Raw genomic sequence first — 26,569 nt, 5'->3', positions numbered from 1 at the left:
CTGGAGCACTGTGAACAGTTCTGGGCACCACACCTTAGGAAGGATATATTGGCCTTGGATGGAGTGCAGCGTAGGTTTACCAGAATGATACCTGGACTCCAAATGATACCAAAGGGTGGCAGAAGTTTGGAACTCTCTTCCACAAACGGCAATTGATGCTGGATCAATTGTTAATTTTAAATCTGAGATTGATAGATTTTTGTTAACCAAAGGTACCAAGGAATGTGGGGCAAAGGCGGGTAGATGGTGTTAAGTCGCAGATCAGCCATGATCTCATTGAATGGCGGAACAGGCTCGAGGGGCTGAATGGCCTCCTCCTGTTCTGATGTTCCCATGATCAAACTGTGCACTGCTGTGGGTCAGACCACATCTTGAATCCTGTGTCTGGTTCTGGTGACTGAGAATGAGGGGGACATTCAAGCAGCAGGAGGCGGTGCAGCGAAGAGGCATGAGGCTGATCCCAAGGGTCTGAGTTTTGAGGAAACGCTGGAGACACGTGGGTTTTTCAGGAGCAAACTCTCTCCACCCGGTGGAAATGGGAGCTAAAATCAAGCGGCACTTTCTCCGATTGCGCCTTGCGACGTATTTTAATGCCGAGTGGTGGAGGCACCTGCCTGAGTGAGATGGAGGCCTCATTAATGGCCCAGAAATTCGGTTCGGGGGCTTCCCGTGGGTGCAAGCCCCCGACCTGCACTTACCTTGCGCGCCGGCCGTTGAGCTGTGGGCCCGCGTGGGATTCCGATCCGGGGCCTGCTCCAGCTGCCGGCGCGCAGTGCTTGCGTATCCCAGGGGCGCAGTTAGTTCGATGCGTCCCCTGGGATCACGTGGGCCAATCGGAGCAGTGAATGCTCCATTCATAAGTTTGACAGGAAGAGCTGTCAAAACTTAGAAATACTACGGGCCCCAAAACACCACTAAATCTTCAAATAATTTTTTTTTAAATCACATTTTTAAAATAAACTATAAATTACATGAAATAACTATTTTAAACAATAATTTAAATTTTTGAAAAAAATAATTTTATTTTCTAACTTGGCTAAAAATTAACTTTCTTTAAAGTATTTAAAAATAGTAAACCTGTGGAAAAAATGTTTTAATTTTAATTAATTCACCACTTACCTTGTAAAACGTAGGCCTTACGCCTGCTTTTTAAATGTGTAACTTCTGCAGACTTACCCTCCCGGGAAAACCTGCAAAAAAAACGTAAGTTCGATGCGCACGCGCTGCCTCTCCTGCGCACGCGTTCGACCCCTGAACCCCTTCATACAGGGGAACGGAAGTTCCGGTTTCCCGCGCATGCGCAGTGCATGCAGGAAACCGGCACTTCCATTGGGCTTACGGGTGAGTACCCCGTGCGTACTCACCCGTGGAGACCCGAATTTCTGGGCCAATATATTAATAGTTCGATCCTATCGCTCAGAGCACAGGTCGGAGATCAGGCTATAAGATAGGACCGATTCTGCGTCCTGTGTCCCCATCGGGCAAAGCCACACACAGGGCATGAAGCCTCGTGGAATTACTCCTCATGAGTTTAATAAAGAAAAATGCTTCATAAGGAGCAGAATGCTCTGCTGGATATGATGCTAACCCCAGTCAATAGTTACAACAATGCCATGGCTATGCTAGTAACCAAAGGGCACTTTAATCAGTGCCAGCCAGCAAGCCAAAACCCACACCATGCCAATTTTGCACTAGAAAGCCCATGGCCCCATTGCCATTGTGCTTATTCAAGCAGGGTTACACTCAGTTGGGGGCAGTATAATTGGCCTCAGCATGCCTGGGCTAGGAGGGGCGGGAGTGGGGGTGAGCGGTGTGAGGTGGAATAAAGAAACAGCCAGAGCCTCCACTCCTCCTTGTTATCTTTGAAAATACATAGCAGAAAACACAACCCTTGTTTTCACATGCAGCCCAGCTACAAAGCCCCAAAATAGAATTTGAAATCTTATTATAAAATTCGACACGCGCACACACATTGTGGCACATTATAATATTTCAGCCTCCTCGTAGGAAAAGGATCGCTCTCCCTTTATTCAGTTGGACGTCGCCCAGTTCCAGTGTTAATTCTGCCTCTGCTGCGTTTAACTCCACTCTTAAAGAAAGCCCAGCATGGATGATGTTATAAATCTTATCGTTCATCAAGAAACTACTCGTGAAATAACGCTGGACGGCCAGCTGGTGGCGCCGTCCAAGGAGTATAAATACTCGGGCGTCGGCCCCAGCTTGCCTGGGACATTTTGTAAGACAAGGAACTAGTGAAGTACAACTAGACCTCCATGTTTTGAAACAAGTTGATTAAAGCCTTGCTTTATACTCAAACCAAGTGCGTAGTGAGTTTTGTGACGTCAGATGATTTTATCCCTTAAAAGATGTAAGGTTCACATCACACTGTGCGATATTAGTAACCAGCACACTAATGTGTGCTTACCTTCCTTTGTCTGCTATGTTAATGAGCCTTAATGCCTTCTTTTCAAATAGCGGCATTTGATACAAACCCATTAACGAGTTTGTCGCTAATAAAACACGGTACAATTTCACCCCTGTACCAGCTGCGCTTCACCATAAAGCAGAGTTTCAATCAACAGGGTGCTCAGTAGTGCTCGCCGTAACACATTAACCCTGCAAGCATATTTGAGATTTGATTTCAGATCACTCAGCAATATTAATATTGGAAAGTCTGCTCAATTGATTTGTACTCTGTGCGGATGGGGTTCCGTGCGAGAGGTTTAAGAAGCAGACAGTTTCACATCTCAGTGCTCGGCACCACTAGGAACAGACAAGCAATGACCGGGCATGGAAAGAAAACCCCCTCTGGTTCATCCAGCATGTCCCACACAACGTACACTCTCCACCCCACCCAAAAAACCATGTGATTGCCTGGGAGAGGCGAAAAGCCAGATAAAAACCCAGCCCAGTTTGGGGGGGGGGAAATCTGGGAGATTGCTCTCTGCCCCCTCGCCCAGGCTATCGAAACTAGTCCAGGAGATCACTCTGACCCTGATGATTCCTTGCAGTCCCTGCCTTTGGTAAGCAGTGATCTCTGCCCCAGCCAGAAACAGGTCCAGCTCTGGGAGCTTCCCTTTAAAGGTCAACTCATTTTTTTAAATTACATAACGCCACATTTTCTTCTTTTCCAAAGAAAGCAAAGCTTAATACAATGTTTACGAACCGTGATGAGATTGCTAATATTAGTTCATGATGGATCTGCGCTCAACTGCACAGAGGTGGATGGTACAGTTGGGCGACAATGGTGTTCATTTATTCTTGGCAGGTGGTTGCAGGTAGTGCCAGGATGGGAAGGGGGGAGTCAAGGAACGGCAATCGCAACAAGTTTCTTGAGGGAACCACAAGCAATGAGCGGAGCCTGGGTATTTTTTAAGTTTTTTAATTCATTTCTGGGACATGGGCATCACTGGCAAAGCCGGCAATAATTGCCAATCCCTAGTTTCCCTCACGAAGGTGGTGGTGAGCCTTATTCTTAAACCGCTGCAGTCCCTGTGGTGATGGTACTCCCACAGTGCTGTCAGGTAGGGCGTCCCAGGATTTTGACTCAGCGACGATGAAGGATCAACGATATATTTCCAAGTCAGGATGGTGTGTGACTTGGAGGGGAACTTGCAGATGGTGGTGATCCCATCTGCCTACTGCCCTTGTCCTTCTAGGTGGATGAGATCGCAGGTTTGGGAGGTGCTGCTGAAGAAGCCTTGGCGAGTTGCTGCAGTGCATCTTGTAGATGGTACACACGGCGGCCGCAGTACGCCGCTGGTGGAGGGAGTGAATGTTTAATAGAGTCATAGAGTTATACAGCACAGAAAGAGGCCCTTCGGCCCATCGTGTCCGTGCCGGCCATTAAGCCCTGTCTATTCTAATCCCATTTTCCAGCACTTGGTCCATAGCCTTGTATGCTATGGCGTTTCAAGTGCTCATCTAAATGCTTCTTCAATGTTGTGAGGGTTCCTGCCTCTACCACCCTTTCAGGCAGTGAGTTCCAGATTCCAACCACCCTCTGGGTGAAAAGGGTTTTCCTCAAATCCCCTCTAAACCTCCTGCCCCTTACCTTGAAACTATGCCCCCTGGTTATTGACCCCTCTACTAAGGGGAAAAGTTCCTTTCTATCTACCCTATCTATGCCCCTCATAATTTTGTACACCTCAATCAGGTCCTCCCTCAGCCTTCTCTGCTCTAAGGAAAACAACCCCAGCCTGTCCAGTCTCTCCTCGTAGCTGAAGCGCTCCAGCCCAGGTAACATCCTGGTGAATCTCCTCTGCACCCTCTCCAATGCAATCACATCCTTCCTATAGTGTGGCGACCAGAACTGCACACTGTATTCCAGCTGTGGCCTAACTAGCGTTTTGTACAGCTCCATCATAACGTCCCTGCTCTTATATTCTATGCCTCGGCTAATGAAGCAAGTATCCCATATGCCTTTTTAACCAACTTATCTAACTGTCCTGCTGCCTTCAGGGATCCATGTACATGCACACTAAGGTCCCTCTGATCCTCTGTCCTTCCTAGGGTCCTACCATTCATTGTGTATTCCCTTGCCTTGTTAGTCCTCCCAAAATGCATCACCTCACACTTTTCAGGGTTAAATTCCATTTGCCACTGTTCTGCCCATCTAACCAACCCGTCTATATCATCCTGTAGCCTGATGCTTCCCTCCTCGCTATTTACCACTCCACCAATTTTCATGTCATCCACGAACTTACTGATCATACCTCCTACATTCATATCTAAATCATTAATGTACACTACAAACAGCAAAGGACCCAGCACCGATCCCTGTGGTACACCACTGGACACAGGCTTCCAGTCACAAAAACAACCTTTGACCATAACCCTCTGCCTCCTGCCACTAAGCCAATTTTGGATCCAATGTGCCAAATTGCCCTGGATTCCATGGGCTCTTATCTTCTCGACCAGTCTCCCATGTGGGACTTTGTTAAAAGCCTTACTGAAGTCCATGTAGACTACATTAAGTGCAGTACCCTCATCCACACACCTAGTCACCCCCTCGAAAAATTCAATCAAATTGGTTAGACATGATCTCCCCCTGACAAAGACATGCTGACTATTCTTGATTAATCCTTGCCTCTCCAAGTGGAGACTAATTCTGTCCCTCAGAATTTTTTCCAATAATTTCCCTACCACTGATGTTAGGCTCACTGGCCTGTAACTCCCTGGTTTATCCCTACTATCCTTCTTGAACAATGGTACTACGTTAGCTGTTCTCCAGTCCTCTGGCACCTCCTCTGTGGCCAGAGAGGTTCTGAAAATTTGTGTCAGTGCCCCTGCAATCTCCTCCCTTGCCTCACACAGCAGCCTGGGATACATCCCATCAGGGCCTGGGGATTTATCCACTTTTAAGCCCGCTAAAACCGCTAGTACCTCCTCCCTCTCAATACTAATTTGTTCAAGTATATCACAATCCCCCTGCCTGATTTCTATGCCTACGTCATCCTTCTCCATAGTGAACACAGATGTAATATATTCATTTAAAACCTCACCTACATCTTCCGGCTCTACACACAGATTGCCACTTTGGTCCCTAATGGGCCCTACTCTTTCCCTGGTTATCCTCTTGCCCTTAATATACTTATAAAACACCTTGGAATTTTCCTTTATTTTGCCCGCCAGTATTTTTTCATGTCCCCTCTTCGCTCTCCTAATTTCTTTTTTTAAGTACCCCCCTACACTTTCTATACTCCTCTAGGGCTTCCACTGTTTTTAGTCCTTTGTATCTGTCAAAAGCCTCCCTTTTCTTCCTAATCCATTCTTGTATATCCCTTGACATCCAGGGTTCCCTGGGCTTGTTGGTCCCACCCTTGACCTTTACGGGAACATTTTGGCGTTGTACTCTCTCTATTTCCTTTCTGAAAAACTCCCACTGCTCTTATGTGGATTTTCCTGCAAGTAGCTGATCCCAGTCCACTTTGGCCAGATCCTGCCTTATCATATTAAAATCGGCGTTCCCCCAATTTAGAACCTTTATTTCCGGTCCATCTTTGTCCTTTTCCATGACTACCTTAAATCTCACTGAATTATGGTTACTGTCACCAAAATGCTCTCCTACAGACACTTCTACCACTTGCCCGGCTACATTCCCTAGAATTAGGTCCAGTACCACCCCCTCTCTTGTAGGACTTTCTACATGCTGGCTCAAAAAGCTCTCCTGGATGCACTTTAAGAATTCCGCACCCTCTAAGCCTTTCACACTCTGACTATCCCAGTTAATATTGGGGAAGTTGAAATCCCCTACTATTATTACCCTATTATTTCTACACTTCTCTGAGACTTGCCTACATATCTGTTCCTCTATCTCCCCCTGACTGTTTGGGGGCCTATAGTACACTCCCAGCAAAGTGCTTGCCCCCTTTTTGTTTTTAAGTTCTACCCATATGGCCTCATTAGAGGAACCTGCTAAGATATCATCCCTCCTTACAGCAGTAATTGACTCCTTGATTAATATTGCGACACCCCCTCCTCTTTTACACCCCCCTCTGTCTCGCCTGAAGATTCTATACCCTGGAATATTGAGCTGCCAGTCCTGCCCCTCCCTCAACCATGTCTCTGTGATAGCAACAATATCATACTCCCATGTGTTCATCAACACCTTCAATTCATCTGCCTTACTCGCAAGACTACTTGTATTAAAATAAATACCATCCAGCCTTGCCATACTCCCTTGTGCAGTTACATATTTGCTCTGCCTTCCAGGCTGACTTGTTTTTTCCTCTATATTTAAGGTGGTGGATGGGGTGCCAATCAAGTCAGGCTGGTGTGTATGACTTGAAGGGGAATTTGGAGGTGTCCCTGTTCCTCCTTAGGCCTCTACCCAAGTGGGTTGAGATGGGTACTGAGCAGAGGAGAGAGTTGGGTAGAATGAGCACTGTCTTGTGATATCAGAAAACTAAATATTTGATATCAGAAAGTACAACACGCAGAAATACTGTATCGCAAATTGCAATATTTGCTCCCATGTGAAATATTAACTACATTTCTTTGCGATTTTGATGATTATTAATCATAATACTGTAATTTTATCAGTATGAATATAAACTCGAAACACAGCAAGGAAAACGTTATAAGTGTACAATTTCATTAGACCCCCATCCTGTGGGGATACTACTGAGAGCATTGTAATGAAATAAGACGGTCTACTTATGAAGTGCATGCTTTTAATTGGTTTGGGAGTGAACACTGAGATACATTACTGCACATGCTTTAATAAAAAAGGAGCTTAGACCAAAAAAAAGTTAAATTTTCCACGGATGCGGAATCAGGATTAGCTTCGTTTTAGTGTTTTGTGCCCTCCATTTGTCGGAATTACCTTGTAAGCACCCGGTGCAGTGCGGAGCTGGATTATCTGATCGGCGTTCAAGAGCTAAAAGCTACTTGTTATTTCCCATAGCTGCCATTGCTGAGGCTGGGCTGCTTCCCCACCCCACCCCCCCCACTCCCACTGCAAGGTTCGTCTGTCAGATGACCACCTTTGACAGCTGGGGCTCTATGATGGGGCTCGGGAAGGGACTTATTACACTGTGGGCTTATTTCGAGGTGGGTCAGCTAAGTTGGGCCGGTTTCGGCCTTCCTCGTGTGATCTTGCAGAGAATACTGAGGGCCATGTCTGTTTCTGTGGCCGACAGGAGCTCCTGGGAAACCATGTTCAACAGAAGCGCGGAGGCGACCACCTCTCAGGAACTGCAGTGCTGTCAGAGGCTGGTGCAGCTTTGCAAAGACTGCCTGCTAGTGGTTTACAGATTTGCCGCCGATTCCAAGGGGTCCCTTCCTGGCTTCAGTCATGAATGGGAAGACAACAGGTGAGACGTCTTTATCCTGCTCCTTGTTATTGATGGCACTGTTTTTTTTTAAATATTGAGAAACCAAGGTAAGGGGCCAATGCCCATTGCACAGGACACCCCCAAGAGGACTCGTAAAAATCAACATTTCATTGTGCAGTACACACGTCTGCTGCATATATGACAAATAAAATTGAATTGAATTGAATTGAGTAAAAGATGAAGGCAAGGTAAATAAGGTAGCAGTGATTGGGTGATGCCAAGTTTACAATTGGCATGCAGTCTTTTGACATTTATACAAAATACCATTTAAAAAAGTCAACTGGGTGGCACAGTAGACCAGACACTGACCTTTCACCTCTGGGACCTGGGTTCAAATCCGGCCCAGAATGATGAGATGAAAGTCTTCTCTGTTGCTGTCAAATTAAGAAGGGCGGGAGGTGGGGGAGAAGGCCTGTCGAGTAAATCAAAAGATCATGGACGTTATCACCCTCCACTATTAAATGGACAAGTAATATGGAAGTGGGTGCAACACTAGCTGATGAAATTTAATACAGGCACTTGTAAAGAACTGCACATAGGAATAAAAATGGGAGGTTTTTCTTAAACGAAGAAGGACTTGCATTTCTATAGTGCCTTTTATGACCTCAGGACGTCCCAAAGCGCTTCACAGCCAATGAAGTATTTTTGAAGTGTAGTCACTGTTGTAAGGTAGGAAACGCGGCAGCCAATTTGCGCACAGCAAGCTCCCACAAACAGCAATGTGATAATGACCAGATTATCTGTTGCGGGTGTTGGTTGAGGGATGAATGTTGGCCAGGACACCGGGGAGAACTCCCCTGTGTACATTTATGAATGGAGGCGATACAGCTAAGGATGAAGTTGAAAGAGATTGAAGGGTATCAGTAGATTATCTAATTATTGTGGAGCAGCCGTCAACAATGCAAATAAAATGCTGAATTAAAGGATCGAAGCAGCAGAGTACAAGTTAGAGCAAATTTTGGTCAAACAGGTCAGATCACACCTTGAATCCTGTGTCGTGTTCTGGTCCCTGCGACACAAGAGGGGTATACAAACCCTCACGCTGGTGCAGGCATCAGCCATACCTCGGATCCCCAGTGTCAGAGGACGGTGTTAAAAAGATCAACTGAGTTTGTCAGCCTTGAAAGGAGGCAAGTGACACAGAACCTAATGGCGGTGTACAACAGCAACAACAGCTTGCATTTATATAGCGCCTTTAACATAGTAAAACGTCCCAAAGGCGCTTCACAGGAGCGATTATCAAACGATATTTGCCACCGAACCACATAAGGAGATGTTAGGACAGGCGACCAAAAGCTTGGTCAAAGAGGTAGGTTTTAAGGAGCGTCTTAAAGGAGGAAAGAGAGGCGGAGTGGTTTAGGGAGGCAATTCCAGAGCAAGGTAGTAAAGAAAGTAAATCTGGAACACTACTTCAAGCTAAACCATGACAGTGGGACAAGAGGGCGTAGGTTCACACTGGTGGCCGTGCCTTCAGCTACCAAGGCCCTAAGCTCTGGAATTCCCTGCCTAAACCTCTCTACCTCTCTTTCCTCCTTTAAGACGCTCCTTAAAACCTACCTCTTTGACCAAGCTTTTGGTCACCTGCCCTAATTTCTCCTTATGTGGCTCGGTGTCAAATTGTTTTGTCTTTAAATACTCCTGTGAAGTGCCTTGGGACGTTTTTCTACGTTAAAGGTGCTATATAAATACAAGTTGTTGTTGTGACAGGCAAAGTGGAACTGATGTCAAGAAGTTTTTTGACCCAAAGAATGAGGAACAATAGATGTGGTAGCGGAGGCAAAAAACCTTGGAATTGTTTAAGAATGTCTTGTGTGGAAAAAATAACTTTTGTGGAATAATAAAACATAGTCTAATTTGGCATTCAGCAAATAGTCCCAATGGTATCAGTAGGAAATGTTTTGAATAGATAATCCCACAGAGCATATTAGTAGCAATACAATGGAGTTTCACCAATCCATCCAAACCATTACGATAGCAAAATACTGCGGATGCTGGAAATCCGAAATAACAACAGAAAACGCAGGAAAAACTCAGCAGGCCAGGAAACCCCGAAGGGTTTCGACCCGAAACGTTAACTCTGTTTCTCTCTCCACGGATGTTGCCTGGCCTGCTGAGTTTGTCCAGCGTTTTCTGTTGTTAATCCAAATCATTCGGTGGGTATCCCAGCTGTTTTGTTTTGTGTATATCTGTGGTGAAACAGAAAGGTAAATCAAATCATAATCTGTATCTGTGTTTATTAAGAATTACTTTAAATAATCCATAATTTAATAGAGGGATTCAAAATCATCAAGGGCCAAAAACAGTTTGCAGTGCCAGAAGGATTGGTAACCAGATTTAGGGTAATTGTCAAGCAAGGCTGTGTCATCGCACCAACGCTCTTCTCGATCTTCCTTGCTGCAATGCTCCATCTCACCCTCAGTAAGCTCCCCGCTGGAGTGGAGCTAATTTACAGAACAAACGGGAAACTGTTCAACCTCCGTCGCCTCCAGTCCATATCCAAGGTCGTCCCATCCTCTGTCGTCGAATTACAGTATGCAGACGATGCTTGCGTCTGCGCACACTCAGAGGTTGAACTCCAAACTATCGTTAACACCTTCACCGAAGTGTACGAGAGCATGGGCCTTACACTAAACACCCGTAAGACAAAGGTCCTCTACCAACCTGCCCCCGCCACACAGTACTGCCCCCCGATTATCAAAATCCACGACAAGGCCTTGGACAACGTGGACCACTTTCCATACCTCGGGAGCCTACTGTCAACAAGGACAGACGTCGAAAACAAAGTCCAACACCGCCTTCAGTGTGCCAGTGCAGCCTTCGGTCGCCTGAGGAAGAGAGTGTTTGAAGACCAGGACCTCAAACCCGGCACTAAGCTCATGGTCTACAGGGCAGCAGTGATACCCGCCCTGCTGTATGTCTCAGAGACATGGACCATGTACAGCAGGCACCTCAAAGCACTGGAGAGGTACCACCAACGCTGCCTCCGCAAGATCCTGCAAATCCATTGGCAGGATAGGCGCACCAATGTCGGTGTTCTTGCTCAGGCCAACATCCCCAGCATCGAAGCTTTGACCACGCTTGATCAGCTCCGATGGACAGGTCACATTGTCCGCATGCCCGATACGAGGCTCCCAAAACAAGCGCTTTACTCGGAGCTCCGGCACGGCAAGAGAGCCCCAGGTGGGCAGAGGAAACGCTTCAAGGACACCCTCAAAGCCTCCTTGAAAAAGTGTAACATCCCCACAACACCCGGGAATCCCTGGCTCAAGACCGCACAAAGTGGAGGAGAAGCATCCGGGAAGGCGCCGAACACCTCGAGTCTCTTCGCCGGGAGCAAGCGGAAGCCAAGCGCAGGCAGCACAAGGAGCGCGCGTCAACCCAAGCACCCCACCCACCCGCCCCTTCAACCACCGTCTGCCCCACCTGTGACAGAGACTGTAGGTCCCGCATTGGACTCATCAGTCACCTGAGAACTCATTTTTAATGTGGAAGCAAGTCATCCTCGGTTCCGAGGGACTACCTAAGAAGAAGAAGAATTGTCAAAAGAACCAGAGGGGAGATGAAGAGAATTTGTTTTACACAGCGAGCTGTAATGATCTGGAACGCACTGCCTGAAGGGGCGGTGGAAGCAGATTCAATAGTAACTTTCAAAAGGGAATTGGATAAATACTTGAAAAGGAGAAATTTACAGGGCAACAGGGAAAGAGCGGGGGGAGTGAGACTAATTGGAGAGCTCTTTGAAAGAGCCGGCACAGGCACGATGGATGGAATGGCCTCCTTCTGTGCTGTATCAATCGATATTTTGCATTAACCGTTGGAAAAAATCCTACAGGATGTCTGTTTTGAAAGTTAATTTATGCGTTAGGGATAGTTTTCAGTTGCAATTTGTAAAGGCCCTAGGCTGTACCGACGGAAAACCCTGGCTTGTATTCCCAGTCTATGCTGATGTAGCTGCTCACAGCTGGGGCAGCACTTGGGAAACTACAGTTAGGCTCAGAGCCCTTGGAATAGGGAGGGGGAAGTCTCGCCAGCGTTTCCTCTCCCAGTTCCTATGCTACTGCATGGGGTGTATCTGTCGGGTGAGGACAGGTTATGGCTCAGGTACATAAGAGATAGGAGCAGGAATCTGCCATTCGGCCCCTCGAGCCTGCTCCGCCATTCAATAAGATCATGGCTGATCTGATCTTGGCCTCAACACCGCTTTCCTGCCCGCTCCCCCATAACCTTTGACTCCCCTGTAGCTCAGATATATAATAGGTGTGATACTGTCCACAATAATATAGCCAGCTGTCTCTACTTAGCTTCAGCCGTTGTTCAGATAGACCCAATAAGCTAGGGAAAAGTTATGTCACTGTTAATAAGGAAAGACGTAGCAGCTATCAAAACGGTAAATAGAACATTAGAAGGCGTGATGGCACAAGCAATTTGGGTAGAGATTATTGATAAAGACAACAAAAGTATTATTTGGCAATGCGTAGCAAACCCCAAAGTGACCAGGTGAAAGAAAGAACTTGTATTTATATAGCGCCTTTCACGACCTCAGAACGTCCCAAAGCGCTTTACAGCCTGTAAGGGTAAACCGGCAGAGCTTCTTCTCCCCGAGACGGACCCTCTGATATAAAGGGTCGACGTCCACCTTATTCCCAATCAATCTCTCGGAGTCCGGAGGTTCGAGCAGTAAAGCAACTTTATTTACAAGTCGACAGGGGAGGCACTCATCCTGGGACGAATGCTCCCCGATCGCTGAAAATCTCCTGCCTTATATACAGGTTTTGTTCTGGGTCGTGGCTACTGTTTCGCAATTAGGTGCATTACACGTATTCATTTCTTTCATCATACAGTTGGCTTCAAGTGCAAATTCTTCTGACCTGTGTGCATTGATCTTGTGACCCCATACGTTATCTCTCAATACATTCCTCAGTTAGTGATTCACGGTTTGTGCACTTTGGCTACGTTACACCAGACTTCCCTTCTGTTCATAACCATTCCTTATATGGTTGGATATATGCGCTGTTCCTTAATCCCCTCATTTTAGCACTTTTTAACCCTTTCACAGCCAATGAAGTACTTTTGAAGGGTAGTCACTGTTGTAATGTAGAAAATTAAAGAGCAGATATAAAAGGCTTCAAAAATCATAATGCTTGACAAAACCCCTTGACGTTTTGGGGGAAGTGACATCCAAAGGGGATATTTGTATGACAATTGTGTATCTAGACTACCAGAAAGCCATTAATAAAGTTATGCATGATAGGCTGCTACACAAACTTAAAGTAATTGTTTTTAATTCATGGGATGTGGGCATCGCTGGCAAGGCCAGCCCTAATTGCCCTTGAGAAGGGTGTGGTGAGAAGGATGTGGTGAGAAGTGGTGAGCTGCCTTCTTGAGCTGCTTGTGTGGTGAGAAGTGGTGTGGTGACTTCTTGAGCCGCTTGTGTGGTGAAGTCGTGGTGGTTTGGTACTGAGTGGTTTGCCAGGCCATTTCAGAGGGCAGTTTAAGAGTCAACCACATTGCTGCGGGTCCAGAGTCACATATAGGCCAGACCGCGTAAGGACGGCAGATTTCCTTCCCGAAAGGACATTAGTGAACCAGATGGGTTTTTACGACAATCCAGTAGTTACATGGTCACCATTACTGATACTAGCTTTTTATTTATTTAATTAAATTTAAATGCAGGATTTGAACCCATATCACTCAATCATTAGTCCAGGCCTCTGGATTACTAGTCCAGTAACGTAGCCACTATGCTACCGTTCCCAATATAATGATATCCTCAGTAAAACTTGAAAGTGGATAAGGCATTGGCTGAAAGACAGGCAGCAGTAGATGTTGGTTAAGGGAATAATGTCAAGCTGGAGAGACGTAGCCCAGGTATCGACTCTGGGCCTCATACTGTTTCTAATCTACATAAATGTCCTAGATTCAGAAACATGATGTAAGTTGTGACTACACTTCAAAAAATTCTTAATTGGCTGTACAGCTCTTTGGGACGGCCTGAGGTCGTGAAAGGTGCTGTATAAATTCATGCCTTTCTTTCTTTATTCTAGCTGCTGTGATAAGGGGACTGATTGTTTGTCCAGATGATGAGGTAGGATTGGATTAGATGGGCTGAATAGATTTCCTCGTCGGTATCTATCTGCTGATCTTGTCATTTTTGATTCTGTGTTGAAATCGTAAACATTTTATCCAAGTTTTATCGGATCTATCACTCCATCAAAAGCTTTCCCTAAATCCATTAGTACCATTTTTTCTGAAATCTATGACCTGAATCAGCCGATCTTGATAGTCCCCCACCCCCCCATGCTCTTAAACCGACGCTCCTCCCCCATCTTATCTTATATGATTGTTTTGGGCTCAGCTTTGTTGCCCATCCATGGATGTCCTTATACAACAGAGTGGCTTTCTAGGCCACTTCAGAGAGCAGCTAAAGTGTGGGACTGGAATCATGTATAGGCCGGACCAGGTAAGGACGGCAGGTTTCCTTCCCTGAAGGACATCAGTGAACCAGTTGGGTTGGTACGACAATCCAACAGCTTCGTGATCACTTTTACTGACACCAGCTCTTTATTCTAGATCTTTGAAAACTCAAATTCTCAAACTGCCATGGTGGGATTGTGGACTCACATTCTGCTGGATTATTAGTCCATGTTTTACTAGATTACTAGTCCAGTAACGTAACCATTACCCCGTACCTACATTTCAACCGCTTCCTTGTGTTTTCCTCACTGTTGGAGAGGCCTCGTCGCACCTCTCCCTGCTTTCCTAAGCATTTTTACATGAATTTACGTTTCCATCGGTTTTAGCCTCACTGCCTCCCCCTCACATAGTCTGACTTGAACTCGTCTCTTTATCGAGTTTTGCCATACTTGGAACAGCCCACTAATTCCTCTGATTTCTGCAGAGCTCGTATCAATTTAGATTGCACCATTCATATCCTCAGGGCCTCCCAAAGTAACTCACAGTCAACTATGTCCTTTTTGCAAAGTCATCACTGTTGTGATGTAAGCACATGTGGCAGCCATTTTGCACACAGCAAGGTCCCACAAATAGCATTGAGGTAATGGCCAACTAATCTGTTCTGGAGATGCTGATTGAGGGATAAATATTGGCCAGGAGACCAGGAGAACTCCCTTGCTCTTCTTTGAACAGTGCTACGAGATCTTTTCCGTCTACCTGAACCGAGCCGCCGATTAATGCCTCATCTGAAATTCGGCACCTTTTTTAAAAATTCGTTTATGGGATGTGGGCATCACTGGCAAGGCCAGCATTTATTGCCCATCCCTAATTGCCCTTGAGAAGGTGGTGGTGAGCCGCCTTCTTGAACCGCTGCAGTCCGTGTGGTGAAGGTACTCCCACAGTGCTGTTAGGGAGGGAGTTCCAGGATTTTGACCCAGCGACGATGAAGGATCGGCGATATATTTCCAAGTCAGGACGGTGTGGGGAACTTGGAGGGGAACTTGGAGGTGGTGGTGTTCCCATGCGTCTGCTGCCCTTGTCCTTCTTGGTGGTAGAGGTCGTGGGTTTGGGAGGTGCTGCCGAAGAAGCCTTGGCGAGTTGCTGCAGTGCATCTTGTAGATGGTACACACTGCAGCCACGGTGCGCCGGTGGTGGAGGGAGTGAATTTTAAGGTGGTGGATGGGGTGCCAATCAAGCGGGCTGCTTTGTCCTGGATGGTGTCGAGCTTCTGGAGTGTTGTTGGAGCTGCACTCATCCAGGCAAGTGGAGAGTATTCCATCACCTCTGACGATGCAGCACTCCCTCAGTACTGCACTGAGGTTTCAGCCTAGACTCTGAGCTCAAGTCCTGGAGTGAAGCTGGAACCCACAACCTTTTGACTCAGGCGAGAGTGCTACTCATGGAGCCAAGGCTGACACTGAAGATACAAATTTTGCTGAAACAACAATACATGAATTGTACATGTACATCATTTATTTTTTAGCTGCAGTCACTGAACAGATGTTTGACTAAAATGTTGTCTCTTTCCCCCCCCCCGTTTTCTCTTGCTGACTGGCAGCTACGACATTTTTCATGTATCATTTCATATGACAAACCAGTAGTTACCCGCTGTTTGAAATTAATGATGGCCCTTTTTATAAACCAGCAAGAACTGCACCAGGAAGCATTTCTGCCCAAGTAATTCCTAAAAGTTCAACATAAGGGTAGCTGTAAATCAGAGAGGCGGCAATTATTTATTTCCCAGGTGGCTACCAGGTGAAAGGACCACACCCATTACCCCAATTACTCCCTGTCGAAGGAGGCCGGCCCAGGACTACTATGGTCCTCCTCCTCACCTCTGAGCACATCCCGGGAAAAATGGTAGCTGAGATGCCGATGACAATTGTGTGCCTCTGTCAACTCATTTATGAAACTCAAATCATTTAGATGCTGGGAAGATGTTTCCCCCTGGCTGGGGAGTCTAGAACTAGGGACACAGTCTCAGAATAAGGGGTCGACCATTTAGGACTGAGATGCGGAGACATTTCTTCAGCAACAACAACTTGTATTTATATAGCGCCTTTAAAGTAGTAAAACGTCCTGTGGGGACCCGAATTTCTGGCCCATTAATATTGAATGGCGGAGCAGGCTCGAAGGGCTGAATGACCTACTCCTGCTCCTATTTCTTATGTTTTTATGTTGTTAACAACTTGCATTTATATAGCGCCTTTAATGTAGTAAAATGTCCCACAGCGCTTCACAGGAGTGTTATCAGACAAAACTTAACACCGAGCACATAGAGATATTAGGACAGGTGACCAAAAGTTTGGTCAAAGAGGCAGGTTTTAAGGAGCGACTTAAATGAGAAGGGAGAGGTTTAGGAAGGGAACTCCAGAGCTTCGGGCCTAGGCAACTGAAGGCACGGCCGCCAGTGGTGGAGAGAAAGAAATCGGGAATGCAAAATCAACATTTTAGATCATTAACCAAGTATATACCATTAATCTGTTATTGAATTTTATTCATTCTAACCTTTCTAGCAGTGTGTAATAGTGCAGGGTGTACTCAAAGCAAATTGACTGGATTCTGATGAACTCATTGTCATCTAGAAGTTATGTGTTCACACAAGGGTTATTGTGATGTTCTTGCCATGGAAGGAGTGCAGCGAAGATTCACCAGGCTGATACCTGGGATGGCAGGAATGACTTATGAGGAGAGATTGTGTCGATTGGGCTTGTACTCACTGGAGTTTAGAAGATTGAGAGGGGATCTCATCGAAACCTATAAAATTCTGTCAGGCCTGGACAGACTAGATGCTGGAAGGATGTTCCCGATGGTCGGGGAGTCCAGAACCAGGGGTCATAGTCTAAGGATAAAGGGTAAGCCATTTGGGACTGAAATGAGGAGGAATTTCTTCACCCAGAGAGTGGTGAACCTGTGGAATTCTCTGCCACAGAGGGTGGTGGAGGCCAGTTCATTAAATATATTCAAGAAAGAGTTGGATATATTTCTTAAGGCTAAAGGGATCAAGGGATATGGGGAGAAGGCAGGGACAGGGTACTGAGTTTGGATGATCAGCCATGATCTCATTGAATGGCGGAGCAGGCTCGAGGGGCCGAATGGCCTACTCCTGCTCCTATCTTCTATGTTTCTATGAATGAATTACCACAAGAAGCCGAGGCAAAATTTAGAATCATAGAAATTTACAGCACGGAAGGAGGCCATTTGGCCCATCGTGTCTGTGCCAGCCGAGGGACCTGAAAAGCAGGGAAATGGGATTAGAGTGGGCATCCGCTATGAGGAACTAGCACTGATGCAGGCACAGTGGGCTGAATGGCCTCCTTCTGCAGTGAATTTTTTATGACTAAATATTTTATGTCAAATATTCATGACAAAATTGGTCCAATTTCCCTCGTGATTCATACCAGCAAAAAATTGTGTAAATATGATGGGGAATTGTGATAGTAATTATAGTATACGTCACACCAGAGATCTGCAGCACATCATGTATTAATTGATTGCACTTATAGATTTCGCTAGCAATGTTATACAGAAAGCAAAATTCATTGGCAAGAATTTCACATTGATTTGCAGTTTTACAATGTAGCCGATGCTGTTTAATTCATAAAGTTAGATGACCTTTGCATTCACATGCCTCAAGGGACTGCTACGCACTGACACTAAATTTGGATTGTAACTCGGGTGTGGAGGCCCGAGCTGGCACCGAAGCAAGGCGGAGTGAGACTCCAATCTTCAGTGAGATCCTCGCCTCTTCACTTAGGTCGGGCCGTGGCTCTAGGCCCAACCCGCACTTACACTGTAACCGCAGTGTTGGTGCAAAGCAAAACCGCTTTGCATTACCAGTGCAATTACAGTGTGGTTCCATCCTTAGTTAGTTATCATAGAATCACACAGCACAGGAGAAGGCCATTCAGCCCATCGTGTTTGTGCCGGCCTATTGTCTTCTGAAGTTTGTTGGCAACAATCCCTGTTGCAATGGAAGAAAGTGGCTACGGGGGAAGGGCAGTCTAGGAGGGGAGGGAAATAGACGTTGGGCTAAAAATTGAGTAGCGCTAACTTTGCCGGAGAAGAATTAGCGTCCCCGTGCCGGAAATTGAGTGGTTGCGCCCCAAGAGGGAAGCGGGGCGCTACTGCCACATGCTGCGGCATGTCGCGCCGCGGTATTGCAGGCCTTCCTCCCCTTCTTAAAGGGGAGGGGCCTTGTGCAGCGCGACCTGGGGCCCAGCTGGGCCCCCGGGGATTGGGAGTGTAGGCAAAAGAGCCCGGCACTCAAGAGAAGTGCCGGGCTCTTGGAGCGCAGCCAGCACTCCGCGGGGGGGGGGGGGGGGCGGCGTTTCAGGAGGTCTGGGACGGGAGCGCTGGCAGGTGGCCAGCAACAAAAATGGCCGCCCGCACCTCGCCTTTAAATTGCGCCTCCCCGGCCGCAGGTAGGCCCCACTGACGCCGTCGGACATAGCGTCCGGCGGTAAGTCGGGGGCGCTCCCGAAGATCGTGGCCGGGGCGTGAGCGGGGCACTGTGCACGCCAATGACGTCATCGCCAGCGGCGCAGCGCCGCAGGGCGCGAACGGTTAGCGCCACCACTAACCTCCCGCTGGATTTTGCGGGAGGCGTGGGCAGTGCCACGCCGCGCCCGGGCGCTGGTTGCTTTGCGTCCCATTAGCGCCCTCTGAAGGCGCTAACGGGAGGCGCAACCAACTGAATTTTTCCCCCTTTTTGTTCAACAAACTCCCCCCCACCCCCCCCCCCCCCCACTCCCGTTATCTATTCCAAAAGCAGCCATGTTGGACCTCCTTGCCTCCAAGGACGCGATGTCATGCCCTAATGTGCTGTCCCCAGGAGCTTCATTCATTCACTGCAGTGCAAACCGTGACGTCACACTGACCTCGGAGGCAGTCCGTGTTGCCCCACCACCCCATACCCCTTCCTACGCTCCATCTTTCCCCCCCTCACCCCCCGAGAAAACACACCATGGGTAAAGCATGCAGCATACCCAGTTCTTTTACCCCGCCCCCCTCCGCCCCACCAGAGTTGGGTGGCTCTGGATAGAACATTAAGGGCTAGAAATTCGGCTCCTTTGCACCTGCCGTTAGTGCCTCCGGGGGGTGCTAACGGGGCACAAAGGGCTTATTGCCTTGGGGGGGGGTGGGGGTGGGGGCAGAAAAAGCGCCTCCCGAGAAATTCGGTGGGACGTTGCTGAGGCGCTACCCGATAGCGCTGTGCCTCTGCCGGTAGCAACCCAGGCCCGCTGCGCCGCCAGCGATAACATCATCGCCGTGCGCCACAACCCCATACCGCCCCACTGATGTCCCTTACCGCCCCGCGGCAGAAATTCGGCTGCACGGGTCGCGAGCCGGGCAGACCTCCGCTCGCAGGGCGGTATTTAATGGGGAGGTGCGGCCGCGACCCGCGCCGCCATTTTCTTTTTTTTTGAACGACCTCCAGAGCGGCCCTCCGTGGTGTGCCGTGGCGTGGTCCTTGCCGCCATCGCGCTGCCCGGCACCGCGTCTCGGCACCGGGCTACTGCCACGGCACCACGCCACCCTGGTGGCCTAGTTGGGGCCCTCGGAGGCCCTGCAGTGTGCGCAACGACATTGCGCTCCACTTCCTGTGCGGGGCGGTAAGCCGAATTTAGTGGCTGGAGCTGTATTTCCGTGCCGTTCGCTAAATGTCTGGCCTTATTTTGCTCCCTGAGTCTCTCCTTGAAATCAGTGGAGCTACCCTGACACTTGAGTGGCACCTTCCCACCGAGGGCGTCATCGCTGTAGCCTGGAGGTAAAACAGGTCCCATGCGTCGACTCTCCACAGAGGTTAAAAAAATTCAATGTTTTTTTTAAGAAAAAGCTTCCCTTTTTTTTAAATAGACAGGAACCTGATATACTCCTGCTAGACTTTAATTCCCATCTAAGCATTGGAACCATAAAGAATCTTTGTGCAGAATGTGCAGTGGGTGAACTTCTCTCAATAGATGCAACGCTAAAATAGAAGGGGTCAATCTGGTGACATTCCTTGATTTGGAATGTGACCCGACCACTTGACCTTTGATCTGCTGCCACACAGGTCAAACGGACTGCAGGAAAAGCTAAATTAACTTTGAGCGTTGGCAATCAACAAGCAAAGACTGGTGATCGTCTTTTTTAATATAGTGGGACATGATTATCGGCGCTCCTTTCAGCATATCTGCAAGTATGTTTTGACAATCGATGGCTGAAGCCAGTTTTTAAAAAAGCAATTGGGTGTTTAAAATTTATTTTTCATAAATTCTGGGTTCTTGATCCAGCAGGGTAAGTAAGTCATTGTTGTAGGGAGGTAGAATTTATAATTCATGCTGCTCTGATATTTAGCTTCGGGTCCAGGAGACCCGTCAGAGTCAGGGCTTCAGGACCAGGAGACCAGCAGAGTCAGGGCTTCAGGACCAGGAGACCAGCAGAGTCAGGGCTTCAGGTCCAGGAGACCAGCAGAGTCAGGGGTTCAGGACTAGGAGACCAGCAGAGTCAGGGGTTCAGGACCAGGAGACCAGCAGAGTCAGGGCTTCAGGACCAGGAGACCAGCAGAGTCAGGGGTTCAGGACTAGGAGACCAGCAGAGTCAGGGGTTCAGGACTAGGAGACCAGCAGAGTCAGGGGTTCAGGACCAGGAGACCAGCAGAGTCAGGGCTTCAGGACCAGGAGACCAGCAGAGTCAGGGGTTCAGGACTAGGAGACCAGCAGAGTCAGGGGTTCAGGACCAGGAGACCAGTTGGAGTCAGGGGTTCAGGACCAGGAGACCAGTTGGAGTCAGGGCTTCAGGACCAGGAGACCAGCAGAGTCATGGCTTCAGGACCAGGAGACCAGCAGAGTCATGGCTTCAGGACCAGGAGACCAGCAGAGTCATGGCTTCAGGACCAGGAGACCAGTAGAGTCAGGGGTTCAGGACCAGGAGACCAGCAGAGTCAGGGCTTCAGGACCAGGAGACCAGTAGAGTCAGGGCTTTGGGTTCAGGAGACCAGTTGGAGTCAGGGCTTTGGGACCAGGAGACCAGTTGGAGTCAGGGCTTTGGGTTCAGGAGCCTACAGGGAATCAGGGCTAACATTATTGTTGTTTACAAGAATATCTCATTTTGAAAATGGAAGTCCATGATTCTTATCAGCACATCCTGGGAACTTGATTAGGTAATAATGTAAGTAGATCAGTCAGAAGCTAAACACTCGCTGTTATGTATAAGGAAGTACTGAGGGAGTGCTGCACTGTTGGAGGAGACGTTAAACCAAGGCCCTCTCAGGTGGACGTAAAAGATCCCACGGTACTATTTCGAAGAAGAGCAGGGGAGTTCTCCCCGGTGTCCTGGTTAATAGTTATCCCTCAATCAACGTCACTGAAACAGATTATCTGGTCATTATCACATTGCTGTTTGTAGGAGCTTGCTGTGCGCAAATTGGCTGCTGCGTTTCCTACATTACAACAGTGACTACACTTCAGAAAGTACTTAATTGGCTGTAAAGCACTTTGGGACGTCCCAAATGTAGGTTTTCTTTCCTTCAAGCCAGGCCACTCAGGAGAGAAGTTAGGAAACACTTCTTCACGCAAAGGATGGTAAAAGTGTGGAACTCTCTTCCACAAAAAGCAGTAGATGCTCGCTCAATTAATAATTTTAAATCTGAGATTGATAGGTTTTTGCTATTCAAGGGTGTTGAGGGATATGGAGCCAAGGTGGGTGGATGCAGTTAGGATATAGATCAGCCTTGATCTCAGTGAATGGCGGAACAGGCTCAAGGGGCTGAATGGCCTTCTCATGTTCCTATGTTCCGGCAGAGGTGCGGCACAAGCACCTCGGAGAATTTCAGCCAAATTACACCCAAACGGGTTAAGATTGCGATTGGAGAGAATCGGGATGGGCTCTTCGCTAACGGGATGATGCTCGGAACTAGGAAGTGTAGTGTCATTACAGCCTCACTCAGACCGCTGCAGTGGATATAATATTATTGGCGGGTTGACTGACTCTCGCGTCTTGTCTGTTTTCAGGTACTTGCCTCCCTCAGGATACCGGCTGACCATGAAGACACTACCGACGGGCTTCAGCCGCAGCTCCACAGGAATGCCCCGCTCACGGAGCCTGTACACGGGCAGACCCAGCCAGTATTGAGCCGCTCGTGGTGGGGGGGGGTAGTTTTTTTTGTTGTTGGAACGCTTTGTAAATACCGGCAGGGCCGCCGCGCCAAGCCAGCATCTCAGAGCTCTGGTGACCTTCCCCGGTTTGGGAACGAGAGCTCGACCCGCTTACCCTCTGGTCCACACGTGGCGACACTCTTTCAAACAGACTTTAGGAGAAGCCCAGGTTTACTTTTAGCCTTGTGTTCCCCAACCCAAATGTTTACAGGAAAATATGGCGGAGGGACGGGCGGAGGGCGTGTTTTTTGGCCAGCTTAAGAAGAAAACCCATAAAGATATCGAGAGTTATTTTTAAATTTGTGCTGCTAATTATTGTATTTGCTTAACTTATTTCTCTGGCGATCCATTCTGCTAGCCTGTAGATAAATATTACCTTTCTGACATTACTAGAGGTGGTTGTCCAATCTTATTGTTTATCTGGTTTGAGCTGACTGAAACTACGGTTAGTTGACGTCCTCAGCACCCAATCAATCTCGATTCAATTATTGCACAGCCACAGTTAAATCCGGGCCAGGTATTAGAGTCCATGACTCTGAAAAATGCAAAATATGATTCTGCCATCTTCAGACGAATGAAATTGTTCTGTCATTCCATGGGGGTAACTTGAGGTCGGTGTATTTTTCTAACTTCCTCTCGCGAGGCGCCGACTCGCGCTGGGGATGGTTCCGGCGCGGATCCAGTCTCGCCCTTTTTCAAATGTAAACCTAAGGTGGGTGTTTCGGCAGCCTATTCGGCCATGAAGCCCATCGCCGCCAAGCCTCATCTTCTCATTCAAGCGCGCATTTGTTAAGACTCAGATGTTATTTCGCTGTCGAGACGACAAAAATGTCAACGGTGTCGATTGAACGAGTTAAAAGGTTTCCCCGCAGAGCAGTCACACAGTAAAGTGCCCCTGACCGTGGCGGATTAGAACCCATACAGAATGGCGTGCGCTGCAGAGTCAGTGTCTGCCTCGAGGTACTGGGCCAGGCTTTTCTTTGCTATTGAGGTCGTCTTTCTGTTACTTCCATCAATAATCAGCGTGGAAGGAGGCCATTCGGCCCATCGTGCCTGTGCCGGCTCATTGGTACAGCTGTCCAATTAGTCCCAATCCCCCCCTGCTCCTTTTCCCCATAGCCCAATGAAATTGATGAAACCATGTGCAGGAAACTCTTTTTTATCCGGCACCGACGGGACCGGCGTGGTGCCGGTTGATCAAAAAGTCCGGATTACAGAGAGGTATACTTACCAAGGTACGAGAGCCCCGTACACGGCCACAGATCCAGGCGTCCCTGTTGCATGGCAACAGGTGCAGGAACCCTGGTTACACGGCCACAGATCCAGGCGTCCCTGTTGCATGGCAACAGGTGCAGGAACCCCGGTTACACGGCCACAGATCCAGGCGTCCCTGTTGCACGGCAACAGGTGCAGGAACCCCGGTTACACGGCCACAGATCCAGGCGTCCCTGTTGCACGGCAACAGGTGCAGGAACCCCGGTTACATGGCCACAGATCCAGGCGTCCCTGTTGCATGGCAACAGGTGCAGGAACCCTGGTTACAAGGCCACAGATCCAGGCATCCCTGTTGCATGGCAACAGGTGCAGGAACCCCGGTTACACGGCCACAGATCCAGGCGTTCCTGTTGCATGGCAACAGGTGCAGGAACCCTGGTTACAAGGCCACAGATCCAGGTGTCCCTGTTGCACGGCAACAGGTGCAGGAACCCCGGTTACACGGCCACAGATCCAGGAACCCCGGTTACACGGCCACTAATATGAAGTAAAACTTACCTGAACCTACTCCTGAATTTTGCCGGTTAAGAGAGATTTCCGGTAAAAAGAGAGTTTTCTGTAATATGAACCAAATAATGATCATTTCCTTTGCAGAAATACTAATTTTTTAGGACTTTGGTGATTATTTCTAATTGATGGTGAGGTATTTACCTTAGCTGTGCGAGGGGGATACTCCGACGTCACTATAATAGACATTGAAAGGTGAAGTGAAGGTGACTTGAGTGGGCTAGACCTTTCTACAGTAAATGAATCAGATATTTGTGGTTCCAAGATTAGTCATCCTTGCATTTTACAGCTGTAACAACTGACAGCTTGTCACTTCTGGTGATTGTTTTTTTTCTCACAGAAGTTGAAGGCTCGTCTGAGGGAGAACATCTGATCTGATTTCTCCTGAAGGACCAGCTGCACAGCCCAGCATTATCTTCACGGTACAAAAAAGTTTTCAGTCGCCTCCCTGACTTCCACGCAATATCCAAAATCAGATTCCACAGAGGGTGTTCCTTTTGCCTGCCCAAAAAAGATACCTGGATTTTATTTTTAAACACGCAATGGACCATAGGTTTTCAAACTGGAGCCCGCGGGTGCTAGGAAAGACAGAAAGAATTGCATTTCTATCGCGCCTTTCATGACCTCAGGACGTCCCAAAGCACTTTAAGGCCAATCAAGGACTTTTTGAAGTGTAGTCATTGTCGTAATGTAGGAAACGAAGCAGCCAATTTGCGCACAGCAAGATCCCACAAACAGCAATGAGGTAAATGACTGTTTTTAGTGATGTTGGTTGAAGGATAAATATTGGCCAGGAAGTCCAGGGAGGGAGGGAATCCATCAGATATGTGTCTGCCGGGACTTGGCCATATCACGCACTGCGAGCGAGTGTCATCAGAATTTTATGTTTCACACAGTTACATGTTGTCCCTGTCTTTCCGCATTTGTTTCTTAGTAGCATTTCTTGCAATGATCGCTCTCTTTTGCATTGGTTCACTGATACTGACTCTTGGCTGATAGGACAAGGGGGTGGGGAGGTGCTGGGGACGGTCACTGGAAGCACGTCGATACTTATAGGGGATCGCCCACACAGAAATGCTCGGCAGCCGCTGCTGGGAGATTTTTGAGTCTAGAATTGATTGGCGAACGAGGGGCACTCTTTTAGTTTGGACCCAAAAAAAACCCAAATTGGACTGTAAATGAACAGAAGTTCAACTAAAACTTAACAAATCAAATTAAAATTTGGTTTTCCGGCTTGATGATGCACTCCAGTCCCCGCGGCGCCCACCGGTCGCGGAAATACTCAAGCGCACCGGCGGACACCGCGTGCTCCATCTCCAGGGCCACCCGGGCGCGAACAGGGCCGCGGAAGAGAGGCAGGCAATCTGGCTGGACGACCCCCTCGACCACTCGCTGCCTGGACCAATTGATGGCTGCGAACGAGGGGCATCGCATGATAACGTGTGACACCCCTCGGTCCACTATTTAAAGGAGCCGTTAATGCTTTTAACATAACCCCACCCCGCAGGCTCGAAAAACTTCAGATAAATTTCATAATCGCTTCTGATTAGATTAAGTATCAATTTCACAGCAAGCGCAGCCACTGGTCCCACGTTAGAATCGAGGAATGGTTTGGGCGAGAGGAATAACAGATTTTCTATGTACAGAGGGTGGGTTTTAAATTCAAAGGCATGAACTTGAATCTAGCTCAGCCTGGGAAAGGGAGTTAAGGGTAAATTCACCCTCTCCGCTCTCCCAGCTGGGAGCAAGAGTCAGAGAATCAGTGTCGGAGTCTTACCTCTGGCCCATGCTCGCTTTGAGAGCGGCTCCCAGCTCAGAGGGCGTGATGGTGAATTTACACGACAGCCTCCTTAAATGCTGTCGCTGCACCGTTACCGCTTATCGGTTAAAACCCGGGAAGGCTGAAGATTGGCACCACACACCTCGACATGAGTCTAGGTTCGGAATGGTCATGGCCCTGTGGGTAGTGGAGCGGGCCCAGGGGCCGTGCAGCCTGGTTCTGCTCCTACTTCTTGTGTTCTAATTCTGTGTTAGATTTCAGGAGATGGTTTTATTCCTGTTCCTGGCTGGGGTGGAGATCGCCTTTACAGAAGGTAAGTACTGTAGAAAATATAGGGACAGAGTGATCTCCTGGAAGAGTTTCGATCGCCTAGATGGGTCGGAGAGGAATTTCCCAGATTTTTTCTCCCAAATTGGCCATTGGGTTTTTTATCTGGTTTTTCGCCTCTCCCGGGAGATCACATGGGTTCGGGTGGGATGGAGAGTGATAGAAGATTTGAGGTTAGGATCAGATCAGCCATGATCTTATTGAATGGTGGAGCAGGCTCGAGGGGCCGATTGGCCTACTCCTGCTCCTAT

At 48.0% G+C, this 26,569-nt stretch overlaps 1 protein-coding gene across 3 annotated transcripts in view; it reads left to right on the top strand.

Annotated features, from left to right (window-relative positions):
* ttll7 (tubulin tyrosine ligase-like family, member 7) overlaps positions 1-22,818 on the top strand; it is a 298,339-nt gene extending 275,521 nt beyond the window's left edge. For all 3 annotated transcript variants that reach the window (XM_085983505.1, XM_085983503.1, XM_085983502.1), the window contains 2 exons: positions 7,644-7,817; positions 22,286-22,818. In XM_085983505.1, the coding sequence (XP_085839631.1) occupies positions 7,644-7,817; positions 22,286-22,406 (295 nt within the window). In that variant the 3' untranslated portion in view covers positions 22,407-22,818. The remainder of the gene's footprint in view (positions 1-7,643; positions 7,818-22,285) is intronic.
* Positions 22,819-26,569: the final 3,751 nt, after the last annotated feature.

Source organism: Somniosus microcephalus, chromosome 3 (assembly GCF_052327205.1).
Source record: "Somniosus microcephalus isolate GS21.2 chromosome 3, FLI_Smic_1.0, whole genome shotgun sequence".
NCBI classification, from domain to species: domain Eukaryota; kingdom Metazoa; phylum Chordata; class Chondrichthyes; order Squaliformes; family Somniosidae; genus Somniosus; species Somniosus microcephalus.
Note: the sequence above shows the minus strand (reverse complement) of the source record. Positions and strands in the feature narration are given on the sequence as shown.